The 20,703-nt window shown below is 40.0% G+C and overlaps 1 protein-coding gene across 3 annotated transcripts in view; it reads left to right on the forward strand.

Moving 5' to 3' along the window:
- The first annotated feature begins 3,188 nt into the window (after nt 1-3,188).
- The window catches only part of INTU (inturned planar cell polarity protein), a 35,148-nt gene continuing 17,633 nt past the window's right edge, over nt 3,189-20,703 (forward strand). Inside the window, exons 1-5 of one of the 3 annotated variants that reach the window (XM_082236916.1) lie at nt 3,189-3,607; nt 11,757-12,343; nt 17,393-17,478; nt 18,419-18,622; nt 20,373-20,491. In XM_082236916.1, coding sequence (XP_082093042.1) covers nt 3,519-3,607; nt 11,757-12,343; nt 17,393-17,478; nt 18,419-18,622; nt 20,373-20,491 — 1,085 coding nt within the window. In that variant the 5' untranslated portion in view covers nt 3,189-3,518. Of the gene's footprint in view, nt 3,608-6,823; nt 7,031-11,756; nt 12,344-17,392; nt 17,479-18,418; nt 18,623-20,372; nt 20,492-20,703 lie in introns of those variants that run through there. The other 2 variants (XR_014223146.1, XM_082236915.1) reach the window with 2 other exon arrangements.

Genomic DNA, 20,703 nt, shown 5'->3' on the forward strand with positions numbered 1-20,703 from the left:
AGCCACGTCTATTCCAAAGTAAGTCTTACTGAGTTAAAAGTATTTCACCTGCTTAAACAGCCAATATTGTGTGACTGTTTTATAAGTGATTCTCTAAATAAAAATGTTTCAGGTTGTAGACTCTCTGGGAGAAATTAAGCAGAGGTCCTGCTGTTTCTTACCGGCTGAGTGCTCTAATTGCAACTTGAGCCAATTTCACATGTTTGAGTATTGCAGTTGCAAGCATTGTAAAGTCAATACTCTTTTCTAAGAAATATGTGTTGAGGGGTTAAATTAATTTTATTTCTGTAACTAAAACATAAAAAGAAACATTGTCAGTTAACGTTAACAATAAAAACGCTCATATGATATTGACTTAAGCATGTAAATTAATATAGGAAATCCATATGTAATAATCAGTATTCAAACTAGACTGATGATTGTAAGCTATACGTTCAAACATAGAACATATCTTTGTGGGGTTTGTCTAATACATTTATTAAGGGATTTATTAAGGTTAACAGAGCAACTTTACACACACACACACGCACACAAGCAAATTACATTCAATAGAAAGGATGGGCTGTAATTTTACAAAAGAACAGCAACAGTCAAAACAGCAGATGTTGTTATTGTTTAGTCGTTCAGTCGTGTCCGACTCTTCGTGACCCCATGGACCAGAGAACGCCAGGCACTTCTGTCCTCCACTGCCTCCCGCAGCCTAGTCAAACCCATGCCGGTAGCCTCGAGAACACTATCCAACCATCTCATCCTCTGTCGTCCCATATTAAAAACAGCAGATAAAGCTGCATAAATCTAATTCTATCCAAATTAAGAAGTTATTAAAAGGCCTTGGACATTAAAAAGGTTTATTATGACACTGAAAACTAAGTAGGTACTAGGTGATATTTTCTGGAAAGAGTAGTCTACTGCTAAGAAGGCCCTGGCTGTTATTCCTACCTGCCTCTCCTCAAATGGTGGGGTCACCTAGAGGAGACAGTCTGAATATACAGGTATGTTGATGTGGAGGCAAGACATTATCTAGTGAGTTTATTCCAACCCATTCAAGACTTTTAAAGTGAGCATCAGAACCTTCTGAACAAGAGATAGTCCACTGCTCAGGGAAGATTGAATCACACAGACATGCAAATGGTGGGACAAATTTCAGTGCCCACTGCTGTTGCCATTGGGCTGTCAGTGGCATTACTACAGCTGATGAGGCTTTCTTGGGTAGTGCTGGTGCTGATGGGCGCTTTAGGTCCACATGGTGCGCAAGTCCTGCCTGGTATCATTAACATGAGTGCCAGCCAGCTGATATGCTTGGTTCATGGGCTCTGCTTGGCTGCACTACCACCTGTCTGTCCTTTACTGATCTGATCACAAATATGCTCCACTCTTTCTGTTGTAAAAGTATGCAATAATGAAATATTTGCAACGCAAATGTAATGATGAAATATTTGCAGAAGGAATGCCTACCAGATGGGCGGGGTAGAAATAAATTTATTATTATTATTAATTACCTCAGTTGGTCAGAGTGAACGGATGGGGACAGGGTAAGGGGCAGATACACAGCATGGAGAAAAAGGGAATTAGATAAGGTCAACCTAGAATACACTGTCATTGTATGCAAGTACTTTACCCCTTGAGTTAATTCATACTACACCATACCCTCAAAAAGAAATACCCTAGCTTGTGGAAACTTTCTACTAATCTCATTATCTCTGGTATGTAAAAACACACCCTCTTACACTTAAGCAAACTCCTCTTATTTCACCTATATGAGGTGAAGTACTGGACGCGAGTGGCGCTGTGGTCTAAACTACTGAGCCTAGGGCTTGCCGATCGGAAGGTTGGCGGTTTGAATCCCCACAGCGGGGTGAGCTCCCGTTGCTCGGTCCCAGCTCCTGCCAACCTAGCAGTTCGAAAGCATGTCAAAGTGCAAGTATATAAATAGGTACCACTCCAGCGGGAAGGTAAACAGCGTTTCCGTGCGCTGCTCTGCTTTCGCCAGAAGTGGCTTAGTCATGCTGGCCACATGACCCGGAAAAACTGTCTGCGGACAAACATCAGCTCCCTTGGCCAGTAAAGCAAGATGAGCACCACAACCCCAGTCTCGTTCATGACTGGACTTAACTGCCAGGGGTCCTTTACCTTTACCTTTTTACTAGCTGTACAAAATTTTATGGTGTATTTCCATGTTGCTTCCTGAAATGACCTGCAGTCATTTTTCTCCAGTGGCATTTGCAGCTGTTTCCTGAATCTGAGGTTAACTGGAGTGTGTTTAATAATTGTTGATTTATTATTATTATTTTATTTTGGTGCCTACAAAAACACCTAAGGCTGTGTGCCGGGGGTTTTAATGTGAACAAATTCTCAACAGTCGTATTCCCCCAACCCTGTGTGTATCAAGAGAAGTCCAGTTGTCAGCTGTTTCACAATCAGGCGCAAAGGACGGGGTAATGTTAATTTTAGATGATATTTCTTACCCTTTTCCTCTCAGGAATCAGATACCCATCTCAGCAAATGTACATTTGGTACTGAATAAAAATACAGTAAAGAGTGAAGGCTCCCCCCCCAAAAAAAAAAAAAATATCCTGGGAAATATAGTTTGCTAAGCTATTGTTTGTATCATTTCCCAGGGTGGTTAATCATTCCCTCTTCCCAGGAAACTCTGGGAATTTTAGCTCCGGAAGAGGAATAGGGATTCTCTTCCTAACAACTCTGAGCACCTTTAACAAACTACAGTTTCCAGGATTCTTTGGAGGAAGTAATGTCTGTTTAAAGTAGTACGATGCTGCTTCAAGTGTATAGCACAGATGGCAGCTATATTTTCACTATGAAGTAAATCAATTTTGCTTAAACCACTTGTAATGCTGTTTTCTGTGTTGCATGAACACCCTTCAGAAACAAAGCACACAAATATCACAAGAGAGCTCATATTTTTGGCATCCTGAGATTAAGCACGTTTATTCAGAACCAAGTGTGTGTCACTGAGCTCTATGGGACTGACGCCCGGCTAAGTTCACATAAAATTGCAGCTTTTTCGTGTCTCGATTTTAAAATGGCACGAGCCCTGCCTAATTTTCAGAGTTTGAGGGGACTCTAAGACCCAGGAGAATAAGAGAGGAGGAGGAGGGAGGGCGGACAGGCGTCCCACCTGCTCTGCTAAACTAGAGCAGCAAACCGCGAAGTTTCATCTGCAGAAGTAGTTTGCTGTTGCAACGGCAGGTTAGGGCTCTCTCCCGCTTGCAGCTGGCCGTGGGAAGAAGGTGGGGAAGTGAGATCTTCGAAGGAGGTGGAGATCGCCGGGTGCTACAGACGCCAGAGATTGGGAAGTAAGTTGCTTCCAACTCCCGGACGCAAAGGGCTGCTAGCAGCTTGGTAGGTTTCGACGACCCATCTCTCCTTCTCTGCGCTGTTTACCTTGTCTGGAGTCGAGGAGCGGTTTTGCAAGATTGTGCATGAATCCCGATGGACTCTGCAAACGAGGCTTTGCACCCCGGCAATGAGGAGGAAAAGGCGCCGTCTCTTTCCGCAGCATGTTCCGCGTTAGCAAGCGCAGAATCCCCAGACCTGTCACCAGGAACCTGGAGGATCTGGATTCCGTTCAGAGCATCCTGCTGCACAGGTGAGTGCGAACCATTGTGGACTAAGGGAAAGTGCCGGTATGGGGAGCCAGGAGCCCTCCAGATGTTGCTGAACTCAAGCTCCCATCTGCCCAAGCCAGCATGGCCAATGGTCGCAGGCATGGCCAAACTTGGCCCTCCAGATGTTTTGGGACTACCATCCCTATATCCCTGACCACCGGTCCTGTTAGCTAGGGATGATGGGGGTTGTAGTCCCAAAACAGCTGGAGGGTCAAGTTTGGCCATGCCTGCCTCAAGGGTGAGGAGAGCTTGGAGTTCAACAACATCTGGAGTGCACACTGATTCCCCATCCTTAGTTAATGCTTCCCCTTGGAATGTGATATGTGTTACAATTTTTTCTCTCCCCTCTGATGATGATAATAATAATAATTTATACCCTGCCCATCTGGCTGGGTTTCCCTAGCCACTCTGAGTGGCTTCCAACAAAACATTAAAAACACGATCAAACATTACAAACTTCCCTAAATAGGGTTGCCTTCACTTTCTTTCCTACACACAGCTGGGGTTACATGCATCACACACACCCTCATAGCCCCCTTTCTAATTATTTTATTTTCTCCCATCGTTTCCATGTGGAAAATGGTCAGTGTCATGATTCTGCATATAGCAGAGGAGTCTGTGATATATTATAAGGTGCATCCTCAGTTCTCATAGGGCACTGGCCAGGTCTGATAGGCCTTAACGTTGCCCTTATGCCTGCCAACACATTGCACATTATAATGTGAGACACACAAATACTTGTGACTATGGTAATGATCTTTATTAAGATACATATAGTACTTAAAATTGCTGCCTTAGATGAAGTCCCCCCCCCCATACACACCCTTTCTGAGAAAGTTGGGGAAAGTGTGGTGATTACTGTAAATCAAAATTATGGGGTGCTTAATTGCAAGTGAATGGTGTAACTATTTTAATGCATGGATTTAGTTTTTATATCCTTTGAGTTTAAATGTTTTGTGTCTATATCAACCTATTTTTCAGCAGCTAGACATCTGTAAGACTGAATGATCATATATATCTTTATTTTACTTACTGAGAAAGCATCATTTAACAGACTATTAATTCTTCTGAAGGTAAACATAGTTGACTCTTTTTGGAGAGAGAGGAACTGATTTCTTTTCCTCCATCTACTTCATACACAAAATTAAACATTGTAAAAATAGTTATCTATCCTTCACACTTTATTGGTGTAATGTTGCTGTAGGTCATAGGTAGTCAACATGGTCCCATGTTACTAGACTGCATCTCCCATCAGCTTTGGCCAGTCTGTTTAATGGTCAAGAGTGATTGTAACATCTGGAGGGCACCATATTGTCTACCTCTTCTGTAGCCTCAGTAAATAAAATTTCTGTGACAAGGATAATTGCTTCTTTCCCACAGTTTAGTTTTTCTGAAGTATAGTACACTATATCAAATGCAGAAACAAAAGATAAGTGGGAGTAGTATTCAATCTGTTGATTAAGGTATGCACATCACTTTGTCTCCCTGACTGAGATGGCAAATGGTAGTGTTGTAATAACCTGCCTTTAATTCCTAGCCTAGACGGAACAGAAAATAACAACAAAAAAGACTTTAAAATACTGCAGGACATCTCCAGTGAGCTTTACTTACAGACTGTGCAATAAAGAAATCATCCCTTGCTGTTTTCATATAACTTAATTTATAGACCCTGGTGCTGGACATACTGCTGAGGAGCAGACGGTAGCCTCTGTGTAACAGGAGACTTAATGTTGCTTCTACAAGTAGCAGTTCAGCATGGCTACTGCTATTGCTTAACATAACCACAAGAAATTAAAGCCAAGAATGGCAGTTGTTAAAATTACACGTTGTTTCTCCATTTCTTCACTGATGAGTCACAATCTACATTTACTCCTTTTGAGATTTATCCAAGAAACTGACGATTGGAACACTCTTTTTAATGTTTAGAAAATAAAGTGTGCTTTCTTCTTAGAAATGTGCTTAGTTCAAAAGAGGGACTTATTTCTAAGTAAGTAAGTAGAGGTGTAGGCTGTAAGCCCCAACTATAGCATACAGGAGAGGAACGGGATAAATATTTACTAGTCAAAACATTGGCTGTGCATCTCTAGTACAAAAAAAATGAGAATGGCACCTAAAATGAAAAACTGAAATGGCACTCAGTGACTGCTATGTGCTAGCAGTTTTTGGAAGAACTACCTGCATGACAGGCGATTCCTCTATAAATTGCTGACAAATAACATCTGACTGCATATCATATACATCTCTCCTCATTGAAGTTATGCTTGGCTCTTCCTCTGCTTTCAAGCTGGAGAAGAAACGTTTTCTACTCCTCATCCAGACCTATGAAGTGCCTCAGATAAGAATGCAACTGAAAGGTTTCCAAGACTTGCAGCCTTAAGAGTTCAGTACAGTACTAGGCATGTTTGACCAGAGAGTTAAATGGCACTTACGTTCTAGTGAACACAACCGTGAACTCACTTACTAGAGAGTAACAGTGGCGTAGCGTGGGTTGTCAGCACCTGGGGCAAGGCAAGTAATTTGCGCCCCCTAACCCGTGGATTTGCGCCCCCTAACCCATGGATTTGTGCCCCCTAACCCTAACCCCCAGATGTTGCGCTCGGTGCGGCCGGGCCCCCCTGCACCCCCCACGCTACGCCACTGGGGAGTAAGCCCACTGAACGCATTGGAATTGGCACTTGAATAAACGTGCGTAGGATTGAGCTGTAAGGCAATGATCCATAGCACCTTCTACCTAGGAATAAGTCCCACTGAATTTACACGTGAGCAAGGATTTGCACGTGCGCAGGATTGCGCTGCAAGGCGCCCGAACCCACTTTATCTAAGAGGGGGGAAACCCTCTTAGGGTTGAACCCAGTTGAATTCATTTGTCAGTAGATTGCGTCGCAAGGCTACAGTCCTCGCACCTTACCTGGGAGCAGGTAAAGTGCGAGGGCTGTTGCGTTGCCTTGCGACGCAATCTACCGACAAATGACCTGGGAGCAGGTACAGTGGGCTGTACCTGGCCCACTGAACCGAGTGGGCCTTAGATCATTAGGCAGGGCGACGAATGAAAAGGGTATATAAAAGAGAACGTTTCCTGTTAACATCCAGAGCGGAGCAGCTCTTTGCAACGAGGAGAGTTTGGGCTGAGGGAGCTTCCTAGGTTGCCATGGTTTCCGCAGCCTGCGCCAATCGGCGAGCCGCTTGTGGGTCACGTGCTGTGCCACGGGCTTCCGGAGTTCGGTGTCATGGCGGCGGGCTGCTGCAGATCTTCCTGAGGGGAAGCTTCCTCCGGACGCCATGGACAAAGCGTCGCCGTTGCCCTTTGAGGTTCCTCGAGAACCGCAGCAGCCTGAGGAATGCGAAGGCCGACTCTCGCCTGGCAGCGGAAGCTCCTGCTCTGCGTCTCTGTCCAGCGGCTCCGAGTAAGGAAAAGAAGGGGGTGGACGCAGCCTTTCTCAACCTGTGGGTCCCCAGATGTTGAACTACAACTCCCATCACCCCTAGCTAGCAAGGCCAGAGCTCAGGGATGATGGGAGTTGTAGTCCAACAACATCTGGGGGCCCACTAGTTGAGAACCGCTGGAGGGGGCGCTGTGTAACTGGGGCCTCCTGCTGCTGCTATTCCAGCGTTTTCTGTTTCTTACTTCCAAATGTTGGGATTTAGGCGGTTTTTTTATTTTAAAAAATCTGTCCATATGTTATTCTTTTCTACTCCGAAAATATCGAGATTTCTTCCACCCCAACCTCAATCATCGCATCAGATAATAGAGTTGGAAGGACTCACCAGGGTCTTCTAGTCCAACCCCATGCAATGCAGGAATCTTTGGCCCAGCTTGGGACTTGAACCCACAACCCTAAGATTAAGATCCTCATGCTCTGCTGACTGAGCTTTTCCAAACTGTAGAACTAGGATCTTTGATGATGGATGGATATACCATTTGGACACTCTTCATCCCTCCTAGTGCTATGTACACACTGTACATTTAAAGCATTTTACTTCCCCCAGAGAATCCTGGGAACTGTCTCTATTTCAGTCTATATATCAAACTTTATTTTGGCCAGCGTAAGATAAAACATACAGATAAACTGAACACATAAGACTTAAAACAGATAAGGGATAAAAACGAAAAACGAATAATTAAAATGTGATTATACCATACATAACTTAAAAAGAAAAAAACAAGGACAAACGGTTAAAAGCGACCATAAGGGAAGGAATGTAAAGGAGCAACTGGGAACTGTAGTTTACCTACCACAAAGCCACAATTCCCAGCACCCTTAACAAACTGCAGTTCCCACAAATTGATTTTTGGAAAAAATAAAAATATGGTGTAATATGAACTATATTGGAATGGGAAAGATGGGAATTCCTCACCTTTGTTTATTCTTGGCTAGGCTTACTGAAAAGAGGGCTGCTGATTGTTCAGTTGCCCTGGGCAAGAAATTCAGATATTCCTCCCTTTGGGGTGTAAGAATAAAATGTAAGTCTTCACGCACTAGCCCTGTTTTTGCTTTTGTTCTACCCAGTTGTAGCATCTGTGGTTTACATGCCCTCTCTCTGTTCGTCTTCAGCCTCAAGCCCTTCAGCAGCTAGGTAATCGGGGTGCTGTTATTTCATAGAAGTATAGATATTTGTGACTCTTTAAATTTTATATTTCAGAATCTACGGAACTCCTTGCCACTTTAGAATTCTTCAGTATATCCCTTTTTTGCTGCCACCAATTACTTCAGCTTGCTTTTAAATCCATCTAATAGCTTGGTATCATAGGCTTAAGCGTGAGATTGATACTGACACTGGAAATAGGATGAACTATTAACTAAGATAATTTATCAAATGAATATTTTGTATGTAAGGGAATACTGATATTTACATTGGGGTCATTCTTGTATTGGACAATTTCTAAGGACTCAAAAGAGCCACTATTGCTGACACCAGCTTCTAAGTGGTTTTACCACAAGCTAAATTCCCTCAACCTTCACCTCAGCCAAATTTACTCAGTTGGGTCTCGATACTAGGTACAATCTGCTTCTTACTCCAAAGCTTCTCCAGTTGTACTTCTAATTGCTTGGACCGTTTAGCTGGTTTTAAAAACCGACTTGTGCAACCTTATTTTGGTAAAAATATTTGGATAGAACTTCTGATCGAAACCAGAGATGAATAGTGTTAATATACAGCTCTCTGCTGTCCCCTTTAACATTCTCTGTTTTTTACCTAAACCTCTCTCCTCATCTGACTCCCATCACAGACAGTTTCACTGTCAAGAACCTCTAGCCTACTGGAGTCTATTTTTCCAAGACCAATCACAATGAATTTACCTGATCCAGACCCTGTCTATAAATACCTTCTCTCCACTTTCAGAACCTGTTACTAAGCAGCTACCACTGAACAGGTTTGCCAACACAGCAGCACAAGGCCTTGAACTCTGGCATCAACAGAGGTCAAAGAAATATTAAAGCACAAAACACAGACTACCAGACATACACACAGTATTTCTATACACACATCTACCCTGATGCTCCAAAGCAGTTTTTGCACCTCATCCAGACAAGTACTAGTAATGCTTGCAATGTTAGCAGCCTCTCCTGGGTTAAAGCATGGTGATTTATTTGTATTCAACCTGTAAAGTGTCTGAGACAGGAAGAGTAGGAAAGTGCAACAGGAAACTTTTTTAGCCATTGTGGTCTTCTTTCTTTCTGCACCTTTGGCCCACAAACCATTTTTCCCATCACAATTCATATAAATTCAGTCTCCCTTTATTTGCCTTCCCATGTCAAGTCTTAATGCATACAGCTCTTCCAGCAGCAGTGCTAGACCCCAGGGTTTTTAGCATGTAGAGTGTATAACAGAAGTCTGGCTTTCTCAGAAGCAATGTGCACATTTAAATAGTGCTATTACCTTCCAACCTGTTCCTTCTCTCAGTCACGTAGAAAAATCCTTTCTTTGTCTTGTGATTTTTTCCATTCAGAGTAGGATTTTAATTGCTGTCAGGTCCCTCTCATCCTTTCCTGGTAATCTGACATGCTCTTGCTCTTAAAAATAGAAAAGCATCCTAATGCATCTGAAGTTTTCTATCTGGTTTTAGTGACAGAACACAGATTATAAGCTCTTAAATTCCAGTACCTCTTTATTGGTAACATTTTAAACCACATAATTTGTACAGATGTTTTATTTGCTGACTCTTAATAAAATCAAACGAGTCGTAGGATAATGCAATAAGTTGTAGGTTGCAAGGAAATATGAAACTTGATTTTGTGCTCAGATCAGTACCATATACCACTAACTACGTCAAAATCAGAAATGTAAGACTTGGAAGGGAGCTAGTAGAATAGGCCTTGGTTTACAGTACGGTCCTAACCATGTCTGCTGAAAATTGGCTTATTGAATTTCCTGGGATTTACTCCCAGTTAAGTGGGGTTGGGATTGCAGCCTTAATTTCCTAATTATGTACAAATCATAGAGTTGTATTCAACTAACCCATACTCAGTCATGATTTCAATGGATCTGTGCTGCGTATGAGTTATTTGGATATAACCCTTAATTTGCAAGTCTGCACACACACACAAAAATGCAGGACCTAATATGAACTAGAAACTCTTTTGAGAAGTTAATTCAAATTTGACCATAAAGGCTGCCTCCACCATTTTCTTGAAATTATAGTATAAATCTGTTGGGATCAAACAGACCCCCTGGTCATAGTATGCTATTGTTAGACCTGTCTGAGTAGTGTCTGTCTGACAACAAAATGTTCTTGCCAGATGGCTATATTGTACCCACCAACCTACCCCTTCTCCATCTTGATCACTTTCCATGTTGACAAGTGATCAGTTTCGGTACTTTAGATAGGCACCCATTCAACTTAATTGGGTAAGCCATGAGTAGCAACATTTTAAGAACGGTCTGGTAACCCTGCTGTGTCCCATGAAGCAAGCACATAGTAAGAGAGACAGTTCTGTAGTACTGATTGAATAAAGTGGGAATGGTGTCCAATCATTAGGGAGAAAAAGATCAGTCCATGAAGGAGCACAAGCAGAAAGATCCTGTGTTGTTGTGATGCAGTGTTAGCAAATAGCTGGGCAGGTTAGTGTTTTGCTTCATAGCTATTTTATAGTGGACTGTAGACATAGGGAGACAACTGAAGGTCAGAGTGTCAGTAACATCCTTTCTGAAATAATGGGGTTAAGAGTGATGGAGTTGTATACTCCATCTCACACTCACATATCTGGCCACATCCTGCTAAACCATGGGCTCGTCCACTCCCTTCTCTATTTGCTGGGGAAATGACTTTTGGTTTCCTTTAAACATGGCTGCTTGTTGAGTCTGAACTGAGGGTGATAATTTTAACACTAACATAGTCAGTTTTAAAACAAGTCAATGTCAAACCATCGTTTCTGAAGCTGGCTTGTTGAAAATAAGCATTGGATAAACCATGATCACCAGTTGTATGTATTTAAAGGAAGTCAAAAGTAAAAATTTCCAAGTCTTTGTTCTAGCCACACAGGATATAAGAGGGGGCAATGAACAAGCCCAAGGCTTCCTGCAGTTCATAAATACTGTACTAATCCATTATTTAGCATTACATGCAAACTGTGCCACTGTAATTCAATTGCAGGGAATCTGCATTAGTATTTCTAAATTGCTTAACTAATAAAAAACATGTTTAAAAACGCAAAAGTAGCTTTCTTGGTTTGCTTTTATCAGTCTGAAATGTCAAATGAGGAACATTTTTAGATGTAACAACAAAAAATTCTCTAATGTGGGCCAGCAATATAGTTTTAATTTGCATGCTGCTCATAATGCCCAGCAAATACTTTTCTTTCCATGTGCTTAGACTGAACTGGAGATGGGGCAGGTTGCCTTGTCCTTTTAATCAAAATGAGACCTCTCACTTGTAAATGTATGGTTGCTTATTGAGGCATGGGTGTGAAAAGAATGCTTCAGTAATGTTGGTTTCTATGATAGATGCTTTCACCGCATCTGAATAGTAGGTCTCTGTTGAATGCAGCTGCTTTAGACTGAGGTCTGTGGTTCATCCCATCCCCCTCCTTGTAAGCACTTTTATGTTACTAGCTCCAGAGGGCTGCAAAATTAAGCACATTGTAAGTCATTCTGTCTTCACTGTCATTCTAATACTGCCCTTGTCTTTCACAGTGACCTTGAACCTGAATGGTTAGATAGCGTACAGAAAAATGGAGAATTATTCTATCTAGAGCTGAGTGAAGATGAGGAAGAAACTCTCCTTCCGGACACCTCTCTGGATATGCCTGTGGTGAACCGTGTCAGGTTTTGTGAAAATGAAGCTGAGGTTATTCGTGAGCGATCTCAAAAAGATAGAAATAGTGAACACAGACTGGAAAAGTTCACTAAAATATTGAAATATAAAAGGTTTTTATCAAAACATTCTAGTAAGAAGGTGTCAAGTGACAAGTGCGATGTTCGTGCCTCTGGCCCAGCATCCATACTGAAACACCATTCTGGTCAGAGGGTGGAGGATGTCGCCCAGCAATGGTACAAAGATGTCTGCCTTTATGTAAATCCGAAGAGGCTATCAAATGCGGAGACAGGAGAGCAGTTCAAGCTTCTGGAATCATTAATAGGGATTATCCATCAATCTCCATGGAGAAAAACTGAAAAACATAATCACAGTATTGAATCTAGAAGTGCCAATGAAGAGAAACTCGTAGTACACGGTTTGATACCAGGAAGCTCAGCAATAAAGTCTGGTCACATCTTGATTGGTAAGTGTCACAATTTATGCATTTCTGGCCATGCAACCCAGTATTGTGGGAGGTGAAAGGGTTACTTATCTCAGTCCAAGTGACAACTTTTTCATTGGTTGGCATGGTCGTAGTCTTGCCATGGATTGAGGAATCTCTGCTCTCTTTTGACAATAGACTTGTCCCTGCGGCATGTGCAGGCAGCAACCATATTGTGCAAGAGTTCCGTTACTGGCCCCCATGTGCATTGGCAGAGCAGGCATAAGCGCACTCTGAACTGCCCTCTTCCAGGTCTAAAAGGACCTGCATGTCGGCAATCACGTGTCAACTGGGCACACCTAAAATGGTTGTTGCCTGTATAGTAATACAGTGAGTATGGGGGGCGGGAGCGGTCACAGTTTGAATATTTTTCCTAATTTCAATGTAAAAAAACTCCAATAGAATACCTTTCTGGGTTCCAATATTATTTTTCTTCCCTGAGCAAGCATGTTGTGGTAGCTTTAAAGCACACATACTCATCCAGTAAACACTGTTCCTTTAAAAAGAATTACATGCAAACACGCACAATGTTAAGATTTCCTTTTGTGTACGTATCCTTTTAATTCCTTGAATGGCACTTCTGCTTTTGGTTATACTGGCATTATGTAATACCTAATCTCATTAATGTTAGCAGAAATTAAATCCATTATGAATGCTACTGAGTGATTATGAACTTTACATTTATGGAAGGTTCATTTAGGCATATGGCAACTTGGGAAAATGGCAATGAAGAATTAAAACTTTTTTTCCCCCAAAAGCATATTAGTATTGAACAAAAGCATATTTGCAGTATCCCAAGCTATCAACTGCCATTTTATATTATGTTCTGTTTTTCTTTCTATCATACTTCAGTCCTTTGGCTTTGAACTGGTAAGTGTGCTGCATCTTCTGCCAACTCATATCCAGATATATAATTTCCTTATAAAGTACTTTAAAATTATAGATGTGCAGTGAACACTGGGTACTTTTAGATCTAAATGTGGTGTACAGCAAAATGTGTATGTTACAAATTTTGTTATAGTTGGCTGAAATAACTTGTAATTAAGCACAAATACATTTCTTTTCAGTCAAATATCTTGATCAAATTTTGCTTTTTTGGCAAAAAAAATATGTTAGTGTAGTGTATTTAGAACTAGAAAAGTTTTTAACGAACTGTACATCTTGCTTTTAAAATGAACACTTAGCTTTAATTTTAAGACACTGATGTGATCACAAAGTTTTATAAAAACAAGCAAACATACAAAACCCCCACTTACTTTGAAACTTTAAATTCTCTACCATGTTGTTTCAGGAATAAGTCGGAATAGGACCTGAGTGGAATCCAAAAATGGAAGTAGGCATGGATACGTAGGAGAAACCAGATGGTGTTTTGTTTTATGTGTTTCCACAGCAGTTTTCACTGCCAAAGAAACAAGCTGTTTGTTAAACTGGACAGCAGAGGCTATATTGGAAATACATGTACATCTTAAAATAAAGGTGATATGATGCTGTATGCCCAGGCTTCCTCAACCTCGGTCCTCCAGGTGTTTTGAGACTACAATTCCCATCATCCCTAACCACTGGTACTGCTAGCTAGGGATCATGGGAGTTGTAGGCCAAAAACATCTGGAGGCTGAGGTTGAGGAAGCCTGCTGTATGCCTCTGTGCTAAAACTCTTAAAAGAACACCAATCCTGCCTGGTCAGCAGCAGGACAGATACCCTTGTACAGAGTCCATAATAAAATAGTTATGAACATAATGAAACTTGGTCTGCTATGGGTAAAGAGTTAGCCTGGAGCAGTAATCTAGCATAGTGTTTGTTGGGAAATGGCAACACTTCATTACATTTGCCATCTCGCTAGCTGGGGTTCTGCCAATAAATCCTTTCGTGTATTTGTAACCTGAATTATTCCTTTTCTTTATTCTTTATTCTTTCCTCCCTTATCTGAATGGTAGGTTAAACTATATTTCCTGGCCTTAATGCAGCTAACGTTAGTTGTGGTTGTGTTCCGCTGAAAGCAACGGGACTTACTCAGAACTAACCTTAGCTGGATCAGGGCCTACATCATCCTCATTTATTGCCTCCGTACAGCTTTCTAAGATGGGCTAGGCAAGGCTTTCTCAAGACTATCCAGTGAACCTCGTGGAAGTCATTCCCTAACCACAATGTGACATTGACTAATTACAACATTGATACATGGAAATCCGTGTATTTGTTTAGCCATCTTTAGTAAGAATATTTGGTAGCTATCATCATAACTGGTAAGATTTGTTAGCATATAAAGTAGCACTGTAGAATTCATGTCAACCAACATCTAAACGGTTTTTTATTACAGAATCGCTTTACCTCAAATGTGCCCACTTGGCTGCTTCAGTCTGTGGGTTGCCACACAGTAGTTCCACACTTACAAGAAATCATTCTTTTAGTGTAGCAGCACCTACACTTAAGAACCCTCTGTCTGCTGACAACAGATAGGCACTTTGGTGTATTCTTTTTGGTGCTGGTTTAAAACATTTTTGTTTAGGCATATCCAAACACATTGATGTTGAAATGTCAGTTTCTTTACTGTTGATTTTAATTGTTTTTAAATGTTTCCAATTACTTGTTTTTATTTATAATTTTAATATTTATCATTAAGCACTTATGATACTATCAAGCAGTGTATTCGTTTTGTTAAATAAATACAAATAAATAAATTTTGAGAAGACCGCTATTTAAGACAGCTGTCTGAAATTTGCATGGCATATTTCTGTTGTGCACCTTATATATGAATCTATTTCTGTACCTTATTAAGGTGCCCTTTTACTTAAGTAAGAAAAACAATGGCCTGCAATTATAAGCCTTAAAATTCTTGAGCTTGGCATATATGGGCTACCTGATGAGGTCCATGAAAGTGCCAATTTTCAAACTTATCTGATTTTTTAAAAATGCCACAGGTGCAGCTGATTTTAAAGTACTGAAAATTGATATTTTGTTCTCCCTTTCTCTGATTTTTGAACATGTGTGTCACCCCACCCCCCTGTTTTTAAGAAAACTATTGAGGTTCTTTTTCAGGCTTTATTTGTGATCTAAAAACAGCAGTTTTAAATCATTGCCGATACAGTGTGAAGTGGATAAATATTCTTGCTTGCCCATCTTCCTTTAAATGAGCTTATGCTAGTACAGGCATATACTTTGGCTAACTTCTAAAGCATACCAAGGAATTCTAAACTCATTTTTTCACTTTTTGTTTATTGCCTGCCATCCAACATTTTCCCCCCATTAATTTTTCTGTATTCCAAGTAAGACACCTGGCATATTAACCAGGTGGGTAAGGAGGCTTGGAGCTACAAGAGCCTTAACAAGAGGTGAGATTGTGAGTTTTCAGTGAAAATTGGCATCCCTTACAACTTCTGTCATCATGACATTTTTGAGCAGCTTACTCCTGTAATGCATTATTATGAAGGAATTGCCTAAAGAAAAGGTAATAACGGTGATACTCTGGTGGCTAGATTTTAGGTATTCAGTTTCTATCCAGCCACAATGGAAAATTTTAATGTTACAGCTGCAGGAACAAAATAAATAAAAATGGAATCCCACAGCTGAGTACAGGAAACTTTATTTCCGTATTTTTTCCTCTCTAGTTTTTGAGATATTAGTTTGATTGATTAGTGGTAATTTCTCTTCAGGGAATCTTTTTTGGGTGGGGAGGTGCTGTGGGCAGGGATAACAATTTAGGTTAGTGGTAACAAAATTGACATGGTTCACGCTGATGAACCATGGTTTGTCTGGCATAGAAGCCAACCAGAGATTTAAGAGAGGAGATCCCACACAGTCAGAAGGCTTTTTCCAAAAGAAAGTTTAGAAAAGCAAGATGATGTCATATTGGCCACTTGGCACTGATACTCACTATTGATTTATATAAAGCATTTTTATCCTGCTCATCAGCCAAAAATGATTCCTAGAGCAGGTTACAAATTTCATTAATAATAATAATTTATTATTTATACCCTGCCATTCTGGCTGGATTTCCCCAGCCACTCTGGGCGGCTCCCAACAGAATTAACGATAATAATAATTTAAAAAATGATAAAACATCAGACATTTAAAAACTTCCCTAAACAGGGCTGATTAGACTCAGATTTATAGTCTAAAAAGACATGGCAGTAAAGGGAAACGGTTTGGAGGAGATGAGTGGGGAAAACAAACTCAAACTTAAAAGTTTTTTTCAGTTGTAATGGCTGACTAAAATGGAAAATTTTCAAGGAAAGAAGGCTCAAGAAGTTGCTGGTCTTTCTACAGATCAGGTGAAGAGATTCTGCAGTCCCAACCCTCTTTCCCTCCTATATTAGCCTTTGGCTAATGAAATAATCTATTGCCTTTTAAACTGTGGGGTGGTGTTCTGTTTATGGTGGTGTAGAAATTTTATCATCATCATCGTCTAATGGAATGGCTGCTGATGAGGGAGAAGCCTGACAGAGCTAATCTTCCGGCAAACCCAGGGAGACACTCTACAATCCCATCTCTCTCCCTTCCAGCGTGCTTTTTTGGGAGGGCCAGGCTGTCTGATTTGAATTTAGTAGAAATAGATGTGTGCCGGCTGGGCAAATAGAGAAATGCAAAACTTGCTTGATGCTGAGAAACCTAGAATTGGTACGTTCAAACATGGCAGTGCTCTTCCTTCTCAGTTGTGTTAGCACACATACTATTCTGAAGAATTCCTCTGTTGCTTCCAGTGATGACTGTGTAATTAGATTAGGAATGTGATTGACAGATGAATTCAAGAGTCAGACTTCTATATAAACTTCTGCTAAGCAGGCAGAATAAGAAAATGTTATTTGAGGGGAACCGGAAGTAGTTGTTTTTTACACTGGGCCTTCCAAGAATTACTTTACATTGGGGTGGGAAACCTTCGGCCTGTGGACCAAATTAACCCTCAGTGTTCAGTAGTAGCTTAATCAATTTTTAACAGAAAAACTTCTGTGCCACACTTTCTTATCAAAAAATATGTTCTTTTCTTGTTCTGCTTGCCTGCTGCTATTTTAATCTTATTTTTTTGTTTCAACTTTCAGGAGATGTTCTTGTCGCAGTAAATGATGTTGATGTAAACTCTGAAAATATAGAAAGGGTTTTGTCTTGCATTCCTGGTCCTATGCAGGTATACCATTCTCAGTTTTTTAATTTAAAAAAATTAATGTTTTAAGAAAAACATACAAACTTGAAGTCTGCGTTTTTACATGTAATTTATACAAGTACGTTTCTCTATAAAATGCAGCCTCCCCTCAAATTATATCCCTTTGTTTCGGAGTGTGGGGGAGGGAGAAGCATGTAATTCCACCCCAAGGGCAAAGTCATACTTGGAATAGACCATTGAAATCAATAGACATAAATCCATTGATTTCAATCTGTCTAACTAACATTGAATATCACCCCTTGTCTTTTGACCTTGAATAAGAGATGGTATTGTGCCTGAACTTGTTAGTTAAAACTAATGTTAAACATTGGATGGTATCCAATGAGAATCTAGTTCACTGGCTGCTTTTAGCTAGACTTAGAGTTGCTGTAGTTACTGCAGTATGCTGGCATTTGAACAGGAATAGGCAATTTTGTTTAGTGAATTCCCTGTCCATTTATTAGTAGAGCATTGATTTGCATGTTACTCAAACATTCCAGATAAAACCTTTCATAGCAGATGGCTGCAATGAATTAAATGCTTCCTGCATTTCTAAAGCTTTTGGATAGTATTCAATAGAAAGATTTTATTGCTTCTCACATAGGTTTCCCAAAATGCTGTATTATATTTCACTTGTTCCTCATGTACTGAACAAGCTGAGCCAAAAGAGAAGCCGGATCACTGAAAGCAAACCTATGGAGAACTTTAACTTGGATGCTTTGCAATTGAAATTAATTCTTATACTGTAGCAGAAATTGACTATTTTTCAGGCTAATGCTAAAAACTTCTGAATAAGCCAAACACTTGTACTGTATTGTGAAACCTGCTCACTGTCACACTTTGGGATTAAGTTCAAAAGCAGTTTAAAGAACTAGTCTTCACCTAGCAGGTACAAGCTGTTAAAATATTTTAACTCTTACAATAGGTGAAGCTTACATTTGAAACAACATTCTTTGAGTCAAAAGATGCATCCCAACAAAGATGTAAGCAGACACAATCCTCCATGAATAACCTGCTCAAAGTGTTGTGGAGAGACCATTACAATGACCCACAGTTTTCTATCCAAAGTATACCACATATTATTATGTACCTCTCACTCAAACTGGATTCTGATACATCTAAGGATGAGGTATGTATTCTTAACATAAAGAATTTTGAAACCCATTACTAATTCTGAACTACAGTAGTAGCAATAATGAAATATACTCAGAACCATGTGTGAATTTCTGCTGCGGTTTTTTTTTTAATAGCAACTTTCTAGTCTTTAGCGCTTTGGAAAAAAATGTTTTAAAATGTTTTAGCAGGGGCAACTGATACCTTGTACCCAGAAAAACTGCTGAAGGAAATTAATCTGCAAGGAAATCACTGTTGCAGCTAGTTTTAATCTTGTCTTGCACTATTAATATGAATATTACATGCCATTGTTTCAGCTTGGGGTACCTGAGCTTGCTTCATCTTTATATGATGTGTGTGCCTTAACAGAGCAAGTGCTGCCCACACCATTAGAATTTTAGTGCTCATCTAAACCAAGGACTCGGGCTTCATAAGCTCTTTCTGGTATGCAAATTCTGAAGTTTTCATACGATAGCTCCCGATTTAATACCATGAATTTGAATGAGTTTCATAGAGCCTACGGTTTTTTGTTTACCACAGAGCGGCAGACTATTATCTCCTTTCCCTGAGAAAAGACACTCTTCAACAAAGGGTGCTTTTTTAGAGTCCAGTTCTTGGAGGCTCTTTCAGCTGCACAGTTCTATGTCAAGAATTCCATTCAATGCTCTCATAATGTCCAAGCTCTGTTGATTGGAGGAAAAGTACATTACATTAGAAACAACCAAAATTAAAATGTAATTTATTTACTGTCAAACTAGTTAATAGAATGCTGCTCTGTTTAGAAAAAAAACCACTGCGTTTACAACTACAATTTCTTTTCTTTTATTAAGTCCATTATCTCTGGCTTTTGTACCCATTAAACCCCCAAGACTCCTTTCAGTTTGTTTTGAAGATGCCTAATTTGGTGCAGCAATACGTGTTAGACCTTACCAACACTTAATATTTAGAAGCGAAGCTGCTGCTAAGTTCTTTGTTTTGCATTTTCTTTTCTTTCCCTGGGAAAGAGTATAGATATTTCATAGATGAACCTTGTAAAAGTATTTTTGTTCATTAAAAGGGAATAAGGTTTTTTTTCTCTGTTTTGTGCATTGCGATAAAAAAAGCCCATTCCCCCCCCCTTGTTGAGACAGATTGATGCATAATAATATCCTTGTTAGTTGGGCATTTTAAAGACAGATAATTAAACTCAATGAAAGTGGCACAGACTTGCCAGTTCTCTCAGTTGTGAGATTGAAGGTCCTTTTTAATAGTTTGAAAAGAAAAATTTCCCAACAGGGGTTTTGGTACTGCCTAGAAAGAAAAAGGGAAAGAGCCTCCAGGACACAGTTAAATTAGTTAAGAATAATAATTAAGGTTGCGATTCTAAATGAGCTTACTGGGACACAGTGGGACTAACTTCCAAATAAATATGCCTAAGATTGACTTTTAAATCTGAAATCTGAATCTTGAGTCTTGTTTTAAAAGGTTTTGATAATTATGCAATGGTATCCTGAAACAGGTGACATCATATTTCAGTTTATTTCAGACTAGCGTTGAATATCACCCACAAAATTAAGCATTACAACTCATAGATACAGTAATTGTAATTGTAACAAAATAGAACTATCTATTGATAGTATATGCTTTCCACGAAGATATTTTAAAAGCAACATTACCTGCAGCTTTTCATGTAGGGATTTGGGGGGGGGGGGACTGCTAAAACCTGCTAAAATTAATTCATCAATAATCCTTTCTTAACTGATACACAAACTGGCATTTTTTGGCAGCAAGAAATTCTTTACCAATATCCCATATCAGAAGCTTCCCAAAAAATGAAAAGTGTAAGAGGAATATTTCTTACGCTGTGTGACATACTGGAAAACATGACAGGAACACATATAATCAGGTCAGAGTCCTTTATTTCCTTCCTTTTTCTCTCCTTTGCCTGGTGGGCACAAATTTTATAGCTATACTAGTTTTACATCAGTAATGTTTAACTGTCTCATGTAAATTATGCTGCTTGTGGAATTTGCAAATAAAAAAATAATAAAACATTGACTGAAAAAATAAATCATATAACTTTGTAGCCAAAAACATCCACATTACCAATCAGGAAAA

Source organism: Podarcis vaucheri (genome assembly GCF_965113315.1).
Source record: "Podarcis vaucheri genome assembly, chromosome: 9".
Classification (NCBI taxonomy): Eukaryota; Metazoa; Chordata; class Lepidosauria; order Squamata; family Lacertidae; genus Podarcis; species Podarcis vaucheri.